We start from the raw sequence: 20,138 nt of genomic DNA on the forward strand, positions 1-20,138 counted from the left end.
CGTAGCACATAACTACATTCCGTTAGTAACAAACTGTTCAAATGGAAATGGTGTAACTTTTTGCATGTTTTTAAAGTAGCGGTCGTTCACTATTGTGCACTTTTTCAGAGGGCGCTCATATATACAATTTCTACTGCATTCTTAAAAACTACGACCATTTCACAAAATACAGTTTCTAATACACTTTCTTATAGAATTAGATTTCTTTTGAAAAGATTAGAGAACTATCGTTCTTCAATAAAGAACTGTTGTTCACTCATTCCTCCAGAAGAGCTAGTTCTTTTGAACCGATCGCGAATGGATTGCCCATCGCTAGCTCATACTGTGCAGAACGGTGCGGTATTTGTTTTATGCATGACGCAAAATCTCCCTACACCGACTAAAGCAAAACTGCTACTAAATGGAATACGAGATGTAAAGCAACGTTTGAAACTGTCGGCCGTAAAGGTATCGATGGGATGACATCATTCTGGCATGCGGTGATTGTCTCGCGAAAACATAGACCAATTCGCATTTAAGTTAAATGTTTCCGGTCGATTGGTTGTTAAATTATTTTACTATATCAATCAATGGCTGAATTATAAGCGTTCAAAATTATGACAGGAAAGCGCTATGCGGCTAGTTTTTAATTTTTTAATTGATACCCGGCCCCGTATAATGAAGAGTAAGACATTTGTAATACCAAAATACTGTGCAAGCTTAGCAATGGCTTCAAATGTGTTATCCGGACTCTGCTGCATCGAAAAGAGCAATTGTTTTGCTGAATTTAAACGAGGTCGTACAGACATCGATGATGTTGAACGTTCTGGTCGTCCAGTGAGGTGATTACTTCAGAAAATTCAAAAAATGTTCACAAATTGGTTATATCTAGTCATAAATTGAAATTGCGTGAGATAGCTAAAGCCCCATAATGATATCAGAAGGCAGTGTGTTTACTACATGAACATGACTCTTTTCAAAGTGGGTGCCGCGTTTACTCTCAGTCGATCAAAAACAACAACGTATGGATGGTTCAGAGCAGTGTTTCGCCATGTTCACAAGTAATAAATCAGATTTTTTTTGCGTCGATATTTGACAACGGATAAACCATGGATCCATCACTTTACTCAAGAATTAAGACGATCATCATCTGAGTAGACTGCAGCTGGTGAACCACGTCCAAGAAGCGTTCAAACGCGCAACAGTCAGCTGGGAAAGTTGTGGCTTCAGTATTTAGGGATGCACATGTTATAATCTGCATGGACTATCTTGAGAAAGGAAAAAACAATCAATAGCAAAAATTACATCGTTTAAATGCAACAATCAAGGAAGGACGTCTAATATGTCTAAGAAAAAAAACTGTTCCACTAAGACAATGCACCGGTTCGATGGCAACGATGGTTAAATTGAAGGAATTACACTTCGAATAACTTTCTCATTTACCGTATAGTCCAGATTTGGCCCCCAGTGACTACTGGCTATTTGCTGATCTAAAAATATGCTCGCCGGTAAAAAATTCAACTGAAATGAACAAACAATTGCAGAATGTTGAGCCAATTTGAGGCACAAAAAATCCTTCTACAAGCACGGCATCGAGATGTTAGATAAACACTGGAATGATTGTATTGCTCTTGAAGGAGATTGCATTGAAGATTTAAATTTGATTTTTGACAAGAGCATGTGTTTTTCTCAGTTAGTCAAACAACTTGTTCAGTGATGTGTTACATATGCACACATTTTCTGATTTCGTCAAACTGAATCAAATGGTATACAGCACTGGAGTATCCGAAGATCTGATCAAAAGTCGGTACTCAGCAATTCTATATCTTTTCTATGTGTAAAGGCATTAACACAATCTTATACACTGACGTCTTTTTATGCGGATTTCCGCTTTAAAAAAAGACTTCAGCGTAATGCGAATTCACGCGAGAAATAAAATTTAATATTACTGACCTCTCAAAATTTTCTTTTTCTCTGTTTCTGCTTCTATTCCGCAGGTGACGTCGTGCTGAACAATCTGACCCTCAAACAGAGCGCCCTGAAGGAGCTCGATCTCCCGGTAAGCACAGTCTATGGTCATCTTGGAAAGTTGGTTCTGAAGATCCCGTGGAAAAATCTGTACAGTGCACCCGTCGAAGCCATCGTTGACAAACTGTATCTGCTGGCCGTTCCCAACACAGATGTTCGCTACAATGCTGAGAAGGAAGACAGGAACTCCTTCGAGGCGAAGAAGGCCGAATTGGCACGTATCGAGCAGGCGAAGAAAACTGAAGCAGACAAGGATAAACCGGTGGCTGATAAATCATTTACCGAGAAACTTACCGCCCAGATCGTTAATAATGTGCAGATCAAGATATCGGATATTCACGTCCGATACGAGGACACTACCACCACGGGATATCCGTTCGCCTTCGGAGTTACGTTGAGTAATCTGAGCGTGCACACGACCGACGAACATTGGGTACAAACGCTGGTGTCACAATCAGTTACTAAAATCTATAAAGTAGCTCAGTTGGAAATGTTGTCAGTGTATATGAACTGCAACACGCAGCTCTTTCAAGAACAGGATCAATCCACATACAAGACACTTTTTCAGGAAACAATAGCTTCGAAACTTCACAAACCGGAAGGTTATCACTACATTTTCGGTCCAATCAGTTCAGGAGCTAGGCTGGAGATGGTACCGAACCCGGAATCGGAAGAGACACCGTTCAGTTCTCCCAAGATCAAGTTGAATTTATGCATGGAAACACTAGGAATTGGCATAACAAGAGTACAGTTTCAAAACAGTATGCAGTTGTTGGAGGCTTTTGGACGAATGATGCGAGCTGTACCATACAGGAAATACAGACCTCACGGCATTACCTACAAGGGTAACTGCAAGTCTTGGTGGAAATTTGCATTCACTTGTGTCCTGGAAACGGAAGTACGACGGCGTCGTAAGAACTGGTCCTGGGATAACATGCGTCGCCACAGGCAGAATCTGGGACAATACGAAGAAGCGTACAAAGTACAATTGACTACTAAAAAATTAACCCCCGAGATAACAGCTAGATGTGAAGAGTTTGAAAGAATACTGGATCTGCATAACATCCTCGTGATAAGACAGAAAATAGAGCTGGAAGTCATAAAGCAGGGTAAAAAGCAAGACGAAGAACAGAAAGGAGGCTGGTTCAGTTCCTGGTGGGGAGGTGCTAAGAAAACGGACGATGCTAACAACACAACTGATATTAGTAAGTCTGTGCAACTAGTACAGTATGGAACTGTCGGTATAACCTTGTTTGTAATTCTAGAAAAACAATTTGAAGCCGCGATGACACCGGAGGAAAAGGCAAAGCTATTCAATGCTATCGGATACCACGAACAGGATTCTCCTACCGAACTTCCCGAGTACTACGTTGCTCAAGTTTTACAATTTGAGCTGAAGTCGTTAGAGGTTTCAATCAAATCAGAAATAACCGTTGACTCCCAGGAGAAATTGTTGAAATTCGCTCGGCCGTTGGAAAGAATTATGCTACTTGAATTAAACAATGTCATCTGCAGTGTGCAACAGAGACCATCCGCTGCAGCAATGAAGTAAGCATTGTAGTTGAGCTTTTTTAGTTCGCAGGTCTTATTCATAATCATTCAATTTCAACAGAGTTGCTCTTTCGATGCAAGAGCTCACCATTTCCGGTTTGCGACAGAATGAGTCCCTTCCAATCATAGTCAAGTCCCAGCTGGATAGGTCCGACACATTGCTTGACGTATCGGTAGAAACAAATCCAGAGGATAAACTGTTTGATCTACGGGTAGAAGTGACCTCGCGACCGCTGCAAATTATATATGATGCAGAAACTATAATTCAATTGGCGAAAATCTTCAGGACGCCTACGACGGCTACTATTTCACAGTAAGTCTCCCTGGATTGCTTCGTCAAGGGCAAAATTCCTAATGATTTTTTAACATAAACTTGAAATTCATATGATTTTTTCTAAACCCAATTTTCTGTGATCCAATTTTGTAGACTAACGGATGCTGCCGCCGAGAAACTAGTCAACATTAAAGAACGATCTGCAACTGGATTGCAATATGCTATCGCCAATCATCCCCGAATGGAGTTGAAGGTCGACATAAGTCCCAGTTATCTGATAGTGCCCAATGGCGGTTTGTTCTGTGGCCGCGAGTCTGTTTTAATTGTTAGTTTGGGCAAACTGTTGGTCCAAACCGAAGCTCGCCCACTGAATCAAAAAGACGTACACACAATGCACGAGGAAGGAGCAAAACAAGAAGAAATTCTGAATGAAATCATTCGACAGAGCTACGATAAGTTTGTGCTCGAAATTCGTGATGTACAGGCAATTGTGGCAACGTTCGATGAAGATTGGCAAGGGACGCTACAGTGCAGTACGGTGACGGAGATGCATTTGTTGGAACCAACGTCCTTCCGAATTTCGGCGCATCTTTGCGTAATCGATGACGATCCGCGCTTACCGAAGTGTAAAATTTTTGGTGAGCTTCCTTCAGTCAACATCTGTGTAACGGAACAACGAGTACTGGAAGCACTATCGATTGTGACTAGCCTTCCGCTACCCGAGAGTGACCAACCCCAACCGGCACCCATAGCCAAGGACAGTAATGTTTTCAGTTCTAGCCTATCGCTATTGAAGTATTTGGATGACACACAGCAGAGACTGACAAAGATACAACGACCGGCGGAAAATTTGAACACTTCGGATGTGGTGGATGGCGAGGTAGTTCAGTTTATTGATTTGGAAGTGAAATTTGTTCTGAATGGTATGAAGGAAAAAATTGTTTTTCATTCGAATAGTTATCATTTTCTTATTTTCAGAATGCTCACTGACAATTTTCAAAATTAGTGGTACTGGAAGTAGCTCATCGGACGTATTTGCAACGCCAACGGAAGAATTCAGTCAGTCTCCTCTTGAGCATACTTTAACACAACGGAAGAGTGTGGCGTTTAATGTGCCCTTTTTGAACACAAACTCTCGCAAGATTGTAGCAATCAAAGTAAAACAGCTGGAGATGACCATGGTACAACGAACGTATGATTTGAAAGTAGCTTTGAAACTAGGAGCAGTAACATTAGATCAATTCCGTATTAAAAATGAACAAGAAAAAATTCTCAATGTTATTCAGACTCCCAAGTATGACGACAACGATGATTACTTATTTACCCTGAGCTATACTAATGTAAGTTTCTACGTGTTGATTTTTGATAACCGTTAAATGATTCTACATTTCTATATCACAGTGCAAGAAAAATAGTCCTGAATTCGTCACCAAGTATGAATCAGTCGAGCAAGAAGTTGGCATCAATTTCTCCACTTTGGTTCTGTTGTTGCACGAAGAAGCGTTGAATGAACTGATAAGAGTATGCATTTCAATAGTAACGCCACATACCTTACCAATGCATTGTTTTTTGTTGTAGCTGGCTAACGATTTTCAAGTGCGAATGGAATTGGTGATGAGTGGTAAGAAAGAGCAGGAACTGAAACAACACCCGGAGCGTGATCGCATTGCTACGACGTACGAGTCTGAAAGCACAGCGTCGGTATTGCTACAGGCAGCAAAGGAGAAGTTACCGACCATTATGGAGGATGATGATACGGTGATAGCGACATCAACTTCTAAAGGTAGGATTGGGAAGATATGGTAATAATACTTCTTGGATTGATTTGTGTAGTGATAGAATTGATGGTTTTAATTTTCCTTAGAAATTAGTGGAAGTAGATGCATGTTACTGTTCGTAACGTTATATAATTTTGAGCATCCCTGCCCTGGCTCATTTTCTCCCATTTGTGTGAAGCTGTTTCGATAATAGAAACTCACAAAATATGAATCTCTGCGACAGCAAACTACTTCTCACTGACTATAAACCAACAAATTGGTCGGAACCCCTCTTCTCACGTTAAACCAATTGGATTCAAGCAATGGACGATTTTGTAGAACTAAATTGTTGGCGCAAGTTGTACTGTAAAAAGACCTATGTATCGCAATCATTGTCGAGAAACCTAAAATTTATCGCGGTAACCTACGGATTTTTTTAATCATTCGAAATGACTTTTTTGTTCTGTTTAATCTTTTGGGTACTACCAATACCGCGGAATTGGAAATGGCCAATCTTTATTTCAGTTTATTTATTTATTTCAGTTTATTTATTTAGAAGCAAGGGAAAAGCCCACTGGAGCTGAGATTCTATTTTTCACTCTCCATCAGGCATAAAACTTTCTTATCTTTTGTACCAACAGATTACATTTATCCAAATGATACATATTACACGTTATCGTGAACAAATTTTTCATACTATCTTCTCTAAATATCTATAATTGAACCCTCAATTCATAAGGAAAGTCCCGAAAATAAGTTTTTTACAGTGTTGCGGGACAAATGATAATCGAATACATTTGAACAAACGTTGAATGATCGACACATACTAGAAAATGGTTCATGAAAACCATAGTTTGTTCTAGCACCAGGGATTCTGAAGAAAGAGTCACAATATGTAGTTTATCATGGTAAATTTCAAATAGAATAAAATTAAGATAAATTATCTGATTTTTATGTAGTTTTGTGAATACATTGGAGTTGTTTGAAATAAGAACTTGATCAAATCTACCACTTGTCTTGTCAAATATACTACAGACAGACTGGCTCTCAATACTACGAACGTTTTTATAACGTAACATGTATGGATCATTGCGAAAAACTAAAGGAAGTTTTTTTTTTGATGCCGAATATTTAAGAAATGCATGAAACGTTTAGATCTGGTGTAATATCGAAAAAAATCTACTTTGGGGAAAAATTTCAGATTTCCGAAATCCAAAATTTTGTTTTGATTCCAAATGTATTAGAAATGCTGAGATATGTTGAGATATGGTGTAACCTCCAAAAAAAAAAGAAATCCGTGTCGAAAAAAAATCGAAAAATGTTGATGCCAAATGTCTTAGAAATGCACGAAACGTCCAGATCTGACTTTGAGAGATATCCAAAATCAATTTTTTTATGCCAAATCTAAATCGAAAAAAAAATTTGACAAAACAAGAAAATCGGATAACTTGGAAAATTCGCGAAAAAAAACATGTAATTTCCGACATCCGCGTAATAAAGCCGCAAAAAAATCGCGTGTATATCCGCAAAAAAATCGAGTGTATATCAATGATGGTTCTACAGAAGCTTGTGTGCATGATTTGCCCACAGTTGCTAGTGAGGAAATTATTCAAAATACCATGTCGCAGAATGGAAAATTTGTTTTCATTATTTGTCTTGTGTGATTTTTGGTAAACACAAAACAACCCAGATAAATCACTTGTCACCTACGATAATCACGATGGTCACTTGTACATATTGTCAGATTACCTAAAGAAGTTTATACGGTCTTGTGTCTTACTGTTCATTTTGCTTGTGAGATACTGTGCAAGGCAAAAAGTACATCTATGGATAATCAAGATAATTCAACACCGGCGGAAAGAAACTTTCCCCGACAATCTCGAACGCCGAAAATCCTGGAATAATCCATATCACGCAGCATCATCAACGTCGAAGCCCAATATACAGGGTGCCAAGGTGATGCTATGGATTTGTTGGGACCATCAATCTATGATGAGTTTCTCAAACCCGTCGTTTCTATCTGTTCCAACTTCTATCGATTGGTGAATTAACTAGAAATTATCAAGTATTTTTTATGTTACCAGCCAATTACCCGGAGGGCGCACTAGAGATGAGCAATACGTTCGCAAACGGTTCAAAAGAACTAGTTCTTCTGGAAGAATGAGTGCACAAAAGTTCTTTGCTAAAGAACGGTAGTTCACAAACCTTTTCAAAGGAAATAAAAGTGATTGAATTCTATACGAAAAGTTAATCAAAAACTGTGTATTTAAGAATGCAGAGGGAACTATATTACTGCAGATTACTTCCACAGCTGGACTTTTGACACAGTTTCTTAACCACAACTCTTTTTTGCCCAAACTTGGTTGTCGAAAATAAAGTTGAGAACATCAACCAAAAAGTACTTTTTCTGTGGAGCTTGCTAGAATATCTGCACTGGTAACCCTACTTGTGAATTAGGTTTTGCACGAACATGACATAACCTCACAAAATAAACAGAATGAACTTGAACAAATAAGGTTTTGCACGATGACGACACAAATGAACTGCCGATGAATCAAGTTCATCTTTGACAGTTGCCGTGTGTTTGTTTTGTTTTGCGACTGCAAATTAAAAATTGAAAAATGACGAAAAAGTGCCTGTTAAAAACGTATTCCACAGTGAAAAGAACTAAAAAGATTGCCCTGTATGTGTTTCCAGCAACATGGAGCGATATTTGTAAAAGTCTTTTTAGTGTGAGATCTTCTTCTTCTTCTTCACTTCTGGTGGCGTCACCTCACTTGAGATGACGCCGATTGATGGCACAGCGATTTAGCTATATTGCCAGTTAGCTTTCGTTTATAGTCCAATGGACTTTCTTTTCACTGGACTACAAGTGAAACCCTCGCTATGTGACAACGTGGAGTCACCGAAGTACGGATGAAAATCCTTTCTTTCTCGCGAAATACTCGAATTTTCACCGCACTAACACGATACGACGTGTTCACTCGTTGAGGGTTTCACCGGAAGTGTTAGTGTGAGATGACTCCCAATTTTTAGATTCAAACGATGAACCTCTGAACTTGTAAACTGTAAACAAATACACGTCTACTGTCGAAAAAAAAAGTTCATTTTGTGAGGTTATGTCATGTTCGTGCAAAACCTAATACAATCAAAACTCATGTCGTTTTCGTTTTTAAATTGCACTACACCGGTGTAGCGAAAGCTGCACTGAAACCGTTCGTTTTTGCCAATTGCACTACACCAGTGCTACACTTTTTCATGCCTCAGTGTAGCACTGCACCGGTGTAGTGCAAATTAAAAACGAAAACGCCATCAGAATTAGATTTTTTTATCGTGACATCACAAATGAACAAGAATTCATCCTTGACAGTTCAGCGGTACTGTTTACAAACCAGTTTAAACAAAATTGAGGAACACATCTCAAACAATCATCTTTACACTTCACAACTAGCCACTCTTATTTAATAAATCTCTGAAACGAATCGTTAACAAATGTTTTGAAACTTAGTCATAAAAGAAAAAAGAGAAACTTAGTCATAATTTTAGATCCCTTTCTATGCTATCTAACTGGCATGATCCGGAACTAAATTTTTTCGTTTATTTTCACTAATAGTTCATTTTTCTGTTTGTTTCCCGTTGATTATAAACATAATGGAGAAAGCACCTTTTCGTAATACACCTGGTAGTGTGAGAATGCCTTCCTCTTGTCATTCAAACAGTCCAATTAAAGGCTGAGAAAACGTCAAAACGAGACGTTTAGAACGTAAGATTTATTATATTTTCTCGTTTGAAATACTCCAACCCCCGATGCTTCGCGGACAATGGATTGGGAATAGCTTGCTTTGATCATAAATCTATTGTAATGAAGTCTAGATAATTTAGTTTAAATACGAATAATATATAAGACCAAATATGCGTCCGTCATTTCATCCGATTTCGTTTCCTAGTACCGTGCGGAAAAAGGTAACAGAAATCGACTTAATAAGGTCGCTAAACACACAGACGCAAGCGGAATTGAATGAATCACATACACAACACACTGTCCTGTACTCAGGCCTTTAAGCATATTTTTCATTGAACTAATTTTTGACATGAATTTGTTCTAATTTTTAACACAAATTTCTTCCGATTCGGTAACATTCCCGAAACCAAAAGTATCAACAGTAATACATTTGAACTTGATCATTGGTCATATTCTGAGAAGATTTGTCGGTTACGTCACTCAATTGATCTGTGAACCTTGATCGATGATTTAATAGTAGCTTTCAGACGAGCCTAAGATTGTTTAAATCGGTTTATCCATCTCCGATAAAATAAGCGAGGAAAAAATAATTGCGTTTTGTCGGTTATGTCACTTATACCATTTCTCCGAAACCAGAAGCGGCACCCATTTGATCTTCAAGCTTGTTTCACAGGCCAAAAATAGTTTTCGAATGAGCCTAAGCTTGTTGAAATCGGTTCAGCCATCTCCGCGAAGATTGAGCGGAAAATAAATCGTTGAATGGGGGAGCCACACATGTAATGTAACACAAATTGTTCGCCGAATCCAATTGAATTTAGGTATCTGTGAGGTAATCGTGTTGGGTTATGGGTGTGCAGTCTTTTCGCCGACGGTCATTAGGCATAAACACCATTTAGCATAAAGTTTATTTGGCAACAAGCCAATCGGCATAAAATATCCAAATAATTCACAAAAATCCTTATTGTTGACTTGAATAGTTCTAAAGGGTGTCTATGCCAAATGACCGTCGATAAAACGTGATGTAACCGGGATTTGTACTAACCCTGACATGATTCATACCAGTTGACTAGACTTTTTTAAACTTACTATTCTAGAGTAGTTATAGTAATTAACGTTGTTTCGTATGTTTATTTATTTTTATTTGTTTGGTTTGATTTTCGCATCACTTGATTCCGGTGCTAACGACACACACGATATTGACGTTCATTCTGATGTGGAACCGAAACGTAAAACCGGTGTTTGAATGTTGCCTGCCTGTGAAATAATTTGCGTAACTGCGCGCTGCCTGATCTGTTGATTTTGTTTGACATTCGCAACACATCAAACAACTCACCACCTAAATTTCACACCACAAAAACCTTCGAAACATGACACTATAATATGAGCAGCTAATCGTAAACGACCATCAATTGTAGACAGCATAAAAATTCGAGTGGTGGCTAAGCTGGAAGACGTGACGGTTGAGCTGCAGAACGATAAGAGATCGATTGCCGTTCTGGAGGTGAGTCGGTTCATCGCACGGCTTGTGGGTCAAATTTTACCCTTCTTTATTTTCTACGATTCTACAGGTTCAAAATCTGACATGTAGTGCAATCATAAAATCATCCTACACGGAAGTCGTTATACGGCTTCAGGACATCATATTAACCGACACGAATCCAGTAACGATCCACACAAAAGTAAGCGTTTACTTCCAAGTACAACTACAACCGTTGGTTCTTAATCATTTCTGAATTCACAGATCCTTTCGATCATCGGCGATAACGCGTTACAAGTCCAGGTTGTATTATTCAACTTGGAAGCTACGTCAGACTACAACTCGGATGATATGCGCATTGAGGTGACGATGGGTTGTGCCAGGATTGTATTTCTCAATTGGTTCGTTACGTCGGTGCTCGCCTTTCTGGATAACTTCCAAGCGGCCCAGCAACGCATCAAAGACGCAAGTGCTGCTGCGGCAGAGGCAGCTAGGAACAATGTGGTAGAAGCCTACAGTAAGGCGACGCGAATGAAGCTGGACATCAAAGTGAAAGCTCCCATTATCGTGATTCCCGTGGATTCAAAAAGCTTGAAAGCAGTCGCAATGGATTTCGGTCATTTGAGCATTACTAACAATTTCCGGGATATTGCAACGGAGAACGTCCATGGGCCTGCCGTCATCGACGATATGAAGATCGAACTGAAAGACATGAAGCTCTCGAAGGTTGACGTTTGTCCTTCGGAAGACCATAATACCTCGCATCTTTCGCGATTCGGTTCAGATGACATGATCTACGGGATTGTGCCGGACCAAAGTGCGGTCCTCAGTCCAACCAGTTTTACGCTTATTATGAGAAGAAATCTTTCGTCCAGTTGGTACCGAGAGCAACCGGATATGGACATTTCGGGACGGCTGAAAGCTGTCGAGGTATGCCGGTTTGGTTATTTTTAATTTGTGCATTTCTTCAATGGGTATTGTTCTGTTTCTAGCTCAACTTTATTGCGACTGATTACAGCGTAATCATGCAAATACTATCTAAAAATATGACCGAAGGCCAGGATGAGTTCAAGAAGCCAGTGGCTAAAACTGAGAAATCACCGTCTAGCCCTCAAAGTAAGTATTTTTGTTCGGTATATATTTTATAATGTTTATCATAATCGAAACAAACGAGTAATGAAATGTCAGCAGCATAATCTGAAAGCGCTTCATAATTAACTATAAATTTTCTAAGTACCTTCGTGCTTTATCATATCTATTGCTACTGAGTTTCATAAAAACAACCATTTCATTGCTCGATACTGCGTCAAAAGTTTTACCTTCATCCAGCATTGTTTCTTCTCATCATTTTCTTTATCCTTTCGCATGTCACATTGCTCTTTGTGTGCCCATTACTTTTTGTACATTCCGCCAAATTGCTTGTGCTGCTTTTTTACGTGTGCCATACTGCTTACCTCAAACCACTCACCCTCTTGGTATCGAAAACAACAACAACAACTGCCAACAGTAATCAATTATACAACTTCAAATGCTGACAATTATGCTATCGATGGTAAGCTCAACTGTTCTTGGCTGTTTTAATTTGTATATGCACTATATTCCAGAACCAATCGGAGCTAGTAATCGCCAAAATTGCTTGCGAATAGATCCTTTCTCTGTGCAGATTGGATTTTTTCAAGGCATCGTGTAAATCTCGAACTATTGCACATAATAAATACTTGTCATAACAAGATGATAATCCTTTCCATGATTCCACGTAGGTAAAACTAATTGGTCTACAGTAGCGAAAAAAGCCACTGCGAAACCGTTTGGCGTGGACGTGGTCGCTTTGAAGACCCAACAGGAAACTTCCACCAAAGAGAAACAATCTACGAAACAGAAGATCGATACTTTCCTGAAGTTTAGCTTCCAAATTGACAGCATCAACATTAAACTGTTTACAGGTATGTAATCAGTGAAATTTACGATATATTTTCAGTTCATAGAATAAGTTTTCCATTTGACAGCTCCCGATGAAGGACTAGCCGCCTTTGAGATATTCTATCTCTCGCTACAGGGTAAAAAATTAACCGATGGTTCCCTCAACACGGCCGTCATTTTGTGCGATATCCGACTGGATGATATCCGGCCCAATCGACAGAATATGTTGACGCGTCTGATGGAGCGTCGTTCGAGCGATGTGAGAATCAGTATTGCTAGTCGAAGTGACGACGACGAAACGGCCGCCCTACTGGCTCCGCTTCATTCGATGATCGATATTACTTTCAACATGAAAGAGAATGACATGTTTGCCGATGTGAAGGTATCAAGCTTCAATCTCATACTGTCGGTAGATTTTCTACTGAAGATACAGCAGTTCCTTCAACCGGAAGAGCTGATGGAACAGAAGGCGATACAGGCGGCCGAGGAACAAGCTCGGCGAGAAAGGAAATCCAGCACCTCTACTGGTGGGTATTCAACAAAACGTAACACAGTTAACTATAAATGAAACAATTTGCACAATTCCAGCACCGGTTGAAAAATCCGAATCCGGTCAGATGACGGTAATGATTAAAATCGAGCAACCGGATATCATTCTGGTGGAGAAGATGGACGATATCAACTGCTATGCCTTGATTCTGAACAACGAAATATCCTTGAACGTACGTTTGGTGGGAGAACGACAAATAATCAAAGGTGAGCTGAAGGATCTCTGTCTGTACTACGCCGAATTCAATCCGGAGAGACGCAATGACACCAAACATTTCGTAATCCATCCTTGCTCGGTCAGCTTGAACGGATCTACACCGGAAGGCAAAGGTTTACATCTCAGCTTGAACTCGACAAACATTAAAATCAGTGTGTCTCCCGCGGTCATCGAGCTGATGAATAATGCGCTGGTGACGTTGACTACGAATGAACAGATTAAGTTGGACGAGACTCAGCGATCAGTGGATTACAACGATTTATGGGACATCAAAACGTACAATCTGGATGACTTTTGGTTCATCAGACCTGAAATGGCGGAGGACGCGTTGAGTTTGGAATCTTTACGAATGATCGATGTTAAAGAAGAAAAGTGTATGGTAGAAGTTCCGTCAATTTCACTGGTCATTGAAACTGGTCTGGGAATCAACACCATTCCGATGTTGTTCATTGAGACTAGCATGCAAGCGGAAATATCCAACTGGAGCTCGGATATGAAGATTAGTAGCTCGCTGCGTTTGAGTATGTCGTACTACAATCAGGCATTAGCACTGTGGGAATACGTGATCGAGCCAAATGAAGTGGAACAGTCGAACGGAGCGATCGAAGCAGTTCCGTGGGAGCTTACATTTGAACTGGAAGTTGACCGTCACGAGGATCGGTCGCGAGATCCAACCACGAAGATTCTGGTTGGTTCTAAAGATAGCTTGGAGATGACTGTCTCCAAAACCTGTCTGGATGTAATTCAAAATTTGGGGAAAGCTTTCTCAGAAGCAATCAAGCGCGAGGGTATTGTAAATACGGAAATTCAAGCTCCGTACACAGTACAAAATGACACAGGCCAGGATATTAAAGTAAACTTTATAGGAAGCGATTTTGTGCTTCATCCTTCTCACCTACAAGAGGGCCGCGAAGATGAACTGATCGCAATCGAGCAAACTAGCGCCCAGGAAATTTTCAGTTGCATCGTTATGCCGAATGGCAAGTTGAATCTGGAACCGCGCGAAAAAGACACCGATCTTTCCATGCTGACTGTGATGCAGGGTAACGAAAATAGTGCCAAGAAAAAGTTTCTCAGAGTAATCGTCGGTGATACGGAGAAAGAGTTGACGCTTCCGGTGTACAAATCGGATAAACGTTACTTCCCTCTGTATCGGAAGACCGACCAGGAGCCGTGGGCCATCATTTCAGAGGTGAAAATTGAACATGGTTCGACGCTGGTGATACTACGAGGAATCGTTCAAGTTTTCAACCATTTCACTGCCCCCGTTTACGTTTATCAGTTCATTGATCATGAGAAGTACCTGGTGGGAGAAATTCGTCCGGCTGGATTTCTCAACGTTCCGTTATATTTTTTGTATAGTGATTCAAAGGAGTTGTACTTTTCAATGAAGGGTTATCACTCTTCTGCTCAGGGAATCAGTTGGAAGGAACAGCCCAACAATTCGGAACTGATTAAGTCACTGCAGTGCGACCCCATCAAGACCTTTGAACCATTTTACATCAACGTAAGGATGTTTATGTATGAAGCTAGGATCTTTTTTTAATATTTTTTTTTTCTTGCTCAGGCCGTTCGGGAACGCCACGGTGTGTTCCATGAAGTGACTTCAAAGCACACGATGCTAAGCGCTTGCTACGAAATTCACCTCCGACCCCCGCTCATGCTGCGAAACGCTCTGCCCATCGGTCTGACCGTATCGGTAGCCGGCTGTTCAGTGCGACGAGATTTGCAAAACGAGTTCATTACCAGTTCCGAAAGTATTTCCACCACCTCTACGATCGTTGGCGAAGACTATCTGGACTATGGTGAAAAGCTGCTTCGTCCCGGAGAACTTTTACATCTACCTACGGTAAAGACTGCCGCTCGGTCAACCACGGAGGTTTCCTATCTGGTAGCAAGGGTATTATTATTTTGACTAGTGAAGTGATGGGACGTTTAAACGGTTGATTTCATACTTTTAGCTGGTTAGTTACTTGGAAAAAGACTGGTCTTGCACAACGGAAATCCCTGCTCAGCCCCCGGAGTTCGGGGTTTGGACGTTCAACGCCTACGATTCCGTTGAAGTGATGTCCCTGCAGCTGGGCGTTAAGTAAGGATGCTGGTAATTGTTCAACTAAATTGCTAATTCCTTTTTATCATTCCACAAAAACCAGATATGAAAACCGAAACGACGGTTTGACGTTGATTGTTTACTGCCCATTTTGGATGCTCAATAAAACGGGTTTGATGCTCAGCTATAGAGTAAGTAAATTTGTTTTCCTGTATGACTTGAATTTCAAAGTGAAGTTGATGAAACGAAGTGAACCCACGATTGCAAGTAGATTATTTATTTCAAATTTGTCCATAAATTCGCTTCCCGTGGTTTGCTGTATATCGCTACAAAATTAGAATTGCGATTGTGGGTGCTTCACAATTCAGGTGTTTCAGCTGCATACTTGTGTATCAAGCAGAAGTGAAAAAAAACTGAACTGAATCATGTTTTGCGTTTCGTCTTCGACTAATCAGTGCATTAGCGGTTTATGTAGAACTGCGAATGCCACCTCGCGGTTCAACATAAAGCACTGAGCAGACGTAAAGTAAGTGTAAGAGTTTCATCTTAAACAAAAATATGTCAGTAAGAGTGTTACAATTATTCAAGTATTCATCTTATTTTTTATAAATAAGTAGATAAGACCTTGCTAAGGAACAATGCTAGAAATTCACAGCAGAAAAGGTGGCAAAATCAGGATCGACTTGTTTCGATTTGGATGAAATTTTACACACATTTTCAGTATAAGAAAAAAACATTTTGTACGGTTGGAGAGACCGATTTGACTCAAAACTGATTTTTAAGAAGCAAATATGTACTTTTACATGAAATTCAGTTCAAATCGTTGTAACTCGGAAAATGTTATTGGTAGAAAAACGGCGTTGAAGTAGAAGTTCTAAGAAATCGTTGGAGCACTCTAAACACATATAAATTGAGTAAAAAGTCGAACAAAGAATTTAAAAAATAATCTTAAAAGTAAAATTTAAAAAACCTCTTTTTATCCAGCCTAGTGGGGTGATAATGACTCGCTGGTAATTCAAACAGTCTCATTAAAACATATTTCTTCCGTTGGGATCATTTCTGACTTGAATTTGGACTGATTTTAACACAAATCAGTCATATTGTTTCGGTTAGTTTGGAAAAGCTTGACTCAATGCACAGTCGATGAGGTTACTTTCTGAAAAATATATGGATAGAAAAAATACACGTTATGTCGGTTACGTCACTTATACCATTATATTTCCGAAACCGGAAGTGACAGCCAACTGATCTTCCAACTTGATTCACAACCCAATAGTAACTTTTAAACGAGTTCAGGTTTGTAGACATCAATTCAGCAATTTCCGAGAAAATTGAGCGGAGAAAAAAGTGCGGTTTGTCGGTTATGTCACTTTCACTGATTTTCGAACTTGATCCACAATCCAATAGTAGCTTCCAAGCGAGCATAAGTTTGTTGAAATCGGTTAAGCCATTTTCGAGAAAAGTGAGCGAAATGGTTCACACACACGGACATTTTCCGATTTCGTTAAACTGAGTCGAATGGTATATAACACTAGGGGTCTCCGGAGCTCCGATCGAAAGTCGGTTTCACCAGCAATTCTATTCTGAATTTTCTATGTTCTAACTATAGAAAAAGGCGAAAAACGCCTCTTCAAATTTTATTTTGAACCTGTTACTGAAACCGATATATTGACGCTAATGAGATTGGTGTCCTTTGAAAATTTTAGTAGTTACGACTGATTTTTTTTTAGTTATTTTCAAGAATTGCAATACTTGATGCAAAATAGCCAAAAAATCTTTAGGAGTTCACCAGTCAAAAGCAATAAATTCACTAATTTAAAAAAAGTTGAAGACGTTTTTTTTTAATTGATTATTTCGATTAATTTTTTGATTTCTGAAGAAGTGTTCAACTTTTTTTCCAGTGTATATTTTTTAGAGTACCTATAAATTTTTCTTGGACAAAATTTTCTTACAATTAACAGTTTTCGAGCTACAATGTTATGAAAAAATTGTATATAAAAATTCTTTCGCCCTTTCTAAAAGTCATTCTTAGGTTGAATTAATGTCTCCATTCGTAAAAATAAATGTTCACAGTTTCATTTTAATCGGAGTATGTGAAGTCTGATGATCTTCTACTGATTTCTGAAATTGCTCTAAGGCGATCAATTCTCATTCATTGAAATAGATATAAAATGATCAGATCTTCTGTTGGATACATAAGTATGGAAACTCAGCTCTACTGGACCCTGATGAAAAGCTAGGGTTCTTGAAAAAGTAGATAAAAACAGTAGCTGAAGCACAACATATAAGCATATTCCGTCATATATGTCTACTATTATAACTACATTACTCATCGTCCGAGCAATGATTTTTGATATTCAATTATTTATCTCTTTAGTCAAACGATATTGTACCTTTGTCTCATACATACTCTCTTCTTGACCTTCTCGTTTTTCTTTGTTTTATCTCTCTAATATGACGGGTACTGTGTAATGCTCGTCATTTTTTGTTGTGTGCATTGTGTCATTTTATTCCGTCATGTGTTTCGTTACCACCTTCGAACGCTAGAAATCAAGAAAAACTGAGAAGAAAGAGTTGGCTGGTAAAACTAATTACAAGGTATTTCAAAAAGCAATTTACTCAATCACTTTTTATTTCCTTCAATTTTGGTTGTGCTTAGAAATCCAAATTGTTTTTTTTTTCCTATTACTACTTTTCCGGTTATTCTAACTGATTTTAATGGTCACGACGGGTTTAGTTATAGTTTTGGAAAATCCAGGGTGGAATTATGTTAGCGAACGTGTCATCATGATTTCGAAAAAAAAACGTGATTCTACCTTTCGGGCAGCACATTTTACCCTTCCGAATGTTTTGACTTGTTTGTTGGCCGACTTTTCTCTATGTTTCATGTTTGTCATTGTTTTTTTGTTGTTTTAGATTTAGCATGTTTCTTATTAACTTTAAAACTTTTGATTACGATCATCACTATCAACACAATTTCCACATACAAACCAATCGCACAGAGTACACCAATATGTTAAACATGTCATCGAACACTTTTCCAGATCCGAAAGGCAGGGCTATGTGAGATGCTATCGAAACTCAACTGTGGATCCGTTCGCAAAGATGTAGGTCGATACAAGGAACAGAGACTCTCGATGAGAGAGATTCATAACTTGAACAAAAATAATCTAAAAGGTTCATGTCGCACGTACTTACAACCACTCTGGGAGACAGACGATTTCGTTGTACATAATCGGGACAGCAAGAAATAGATTTTTCTCGTTTTTCATGAATACTTTTTCAGAGCAAATGTTTGGTTCATTTGACGAGAAATTTTTATACACGAGTACAGTAAACAACATACCTTCACACATCTCATACTTGTTGATATATTTGTGTTGTAGCTACTTTGGTTTCACTGGAAGTTTCTTCGAGGATGTATATGCTGCCTGGCTTTACCTGCATGATACAATGGTTTTCGGAATGAAAAATCGGTTGCCATAAATAATTCTGTTCTGTCGATATTGGTTTGGATGATGACAGATATTCGAAAGACGCAAACAGAAAACAGATTTTTAGGCTGAGTCGAAATCAAAATAATCAAAAACTTATTTAAACTTCGAATTTGTAAGACGTTCGAAATAAGGGAAATCTTAACCCACCCACTGTATAGCCCAGACATTGCTCCTACCTATTGCTATTTGTTCCGGTTGAATGCAGCTTGGCCTGATTGAATAGCACTTCTCCAATTATGGTAAAGTCAAAAAATGGATCCATTCGTTGATTAAGGCCAAACCGATAGAATTTTTGAAAAGGGTATCCGTAAATTGCCAAAAGGATGGGAGAAAGTAGCAATGGACAATACTTTGAATGCTGAATTTGAAACCATTTTTTTTTGTCCATGAAGTTTCAAACTTCGAAAACACGGTACATACCTATTTATACCCCTAATATCAGTAACCGTACGCAATTATATCTACAGTATTTGGTATTGTTCTTACAACTTTAAACCAAATTCGTGTTCGAGTTTTGCTGCGTAACGTAGCGATTCGTGATCGCGCTATGGATTCATCGAACTGCGAAAGTGATAGAATTTTTCTCATTATAAACCGAGAATTAGAAACTAGTCTTGAGCATTCAAACATGTTCCAGGACTCTCCAGAGAAAACGACATCACATTGCACCACAGAAAACAGATATCCAAGCTCATACAATATTTTTTTTAAAAACCTGTATTCAGTACACACTAAAATTCATTTGGTATTTTTTTCAGCCGAACTACCGAACATTCTCATTCTACTGGTATATCAACACAAATAAACATTTGTTGACAGCAGTACCTTATAAGGTACCGCTGTGATGAAACGTTACTTTTACTGAAAAAATCAGCGACCCAGGTTTGAACAGCTGAGATCAGTAATCCAATTTAAGTGTGTATGCAAGTAAAAACTCGTTAAAAATCACCGTTGCGCACGATTTTGCACGTATGAATCGCCATTGTATGCTAGCCCGAACACAAGACCCCGGAGGCGACGACTGGGATGAAAAGAGAAGGTCCATCGAATTGTTACTGGCCCTTATTACCGTTCTCACTTCCACTTTCACATTCACT

At 39.1% G+C, this 20,138-nt stretch overlaps 1 protein-coding gene across 6 annotated transcripts in view; it reads left to right on the top strand.

Moving 5' to 3' along the window:
• LOC131439362 (intermembrane lipid transfer protein Vps13) overlaps nucleotides 1-20,138 on the top strand; it is a 46,749-nt gene that overhangs the window by 5,647 nt on the left and 20,964 nt on the right. For 2 of the 6 annotated variants that reach the window (XM_058610282.1, XM_058610281.1), the window contains exons 2-20: nucleotides 1,977-3,212; nucleotides 3,273-3,555; nucleotides 3,620-3,871; nucleotides 3,986-4,755; nucleotides 4,811-5,172; nucleotides 5,234-5,353; nucleotides 5,411-5,615; nucleotides 10,720-10,832; nucleotides 10,900-11,010; nucleotides 11,073-11,738; nucleotides 11,801-11,924; nucleotides 12,316-12,360; nucleotides 12,569-12,751; nucleotides 12,815-13,255; nucleotides 13,317-15,001; nucleotides 15,062-15,394; nucleotides 15,456-15,583; nucleotides 15,648-15,735; nucleotides 18,092-18,142. In XM_058610282.1, coding sequence (XP_058466265.1) covers nucleotides 1,977-3,212; nucleotides 3,273-3,555; nucleotides 3,620-3,871; nucleotides 3,986-4,755; nucleotides 4,811-5,172; nucleotides 5,234-5,353; nucleotides 5,411-5,615; nucleotides 10,720-10,832; nucleotides 10,900-11,010; nucleotides 11,073-11,738; nucleotides 11,801-11,924; nucleotides 12,316-12,360; nucleotides 12,569-12,751; nucleotides 12,815-13,255; nucleotides 13,317-15,001; nucleotides 15,062-15,394; nucleotides 15,456-15,583; nucleotides 15,648-15,735; nucleotides 18,092-18,142 — 7,196 coding nt within the window. The remainder of the gene's footprint in view (nucleotides 1-1,976; nucleotides 3,213-3,272; nucleotides 3,556-3,619; nucleotides 3,872-3,985; nucleotides 4,756-4,810; nucleotides 5,173-5,233; nucleotides 5,354-5,410; nucleotides 5,616-10,719; nucleotides 10,833-10,899; nucleotides 11,011-11,072; nucleotides 11,739-11,800; nucleotides 11,925-12,315; nucleotides 12,361-12,568; nucleotides 12,752-12,814; nucleotides 13,256-13,316; nucleotides 15,002-15,061; nucleotides 15,395-15,455; nucleotides 15,584-15,647; nucleotides 15,736-18,091; nucleotides 18,143-20,138) is intronic. The other 4 variants (XM_058610283.1, XM_058610285.1, XM_058610284.1 and 1 more) reach the window with 4 other exon arrangements.

The sequence above is a fragment of the Malaya genurostris genome, chromosome 3, assembly GCF_030247185.1.
Source record: "Malaya genurostris strain Urasoe2022 chromosome 3, Malgen_1.1, whole genome shotgun sequence".
NCBI lineage: Eukaryota > Metazoa > Arthropoda > Insecta > Diptera > Culicidae > Malaya > Malaya genurostris.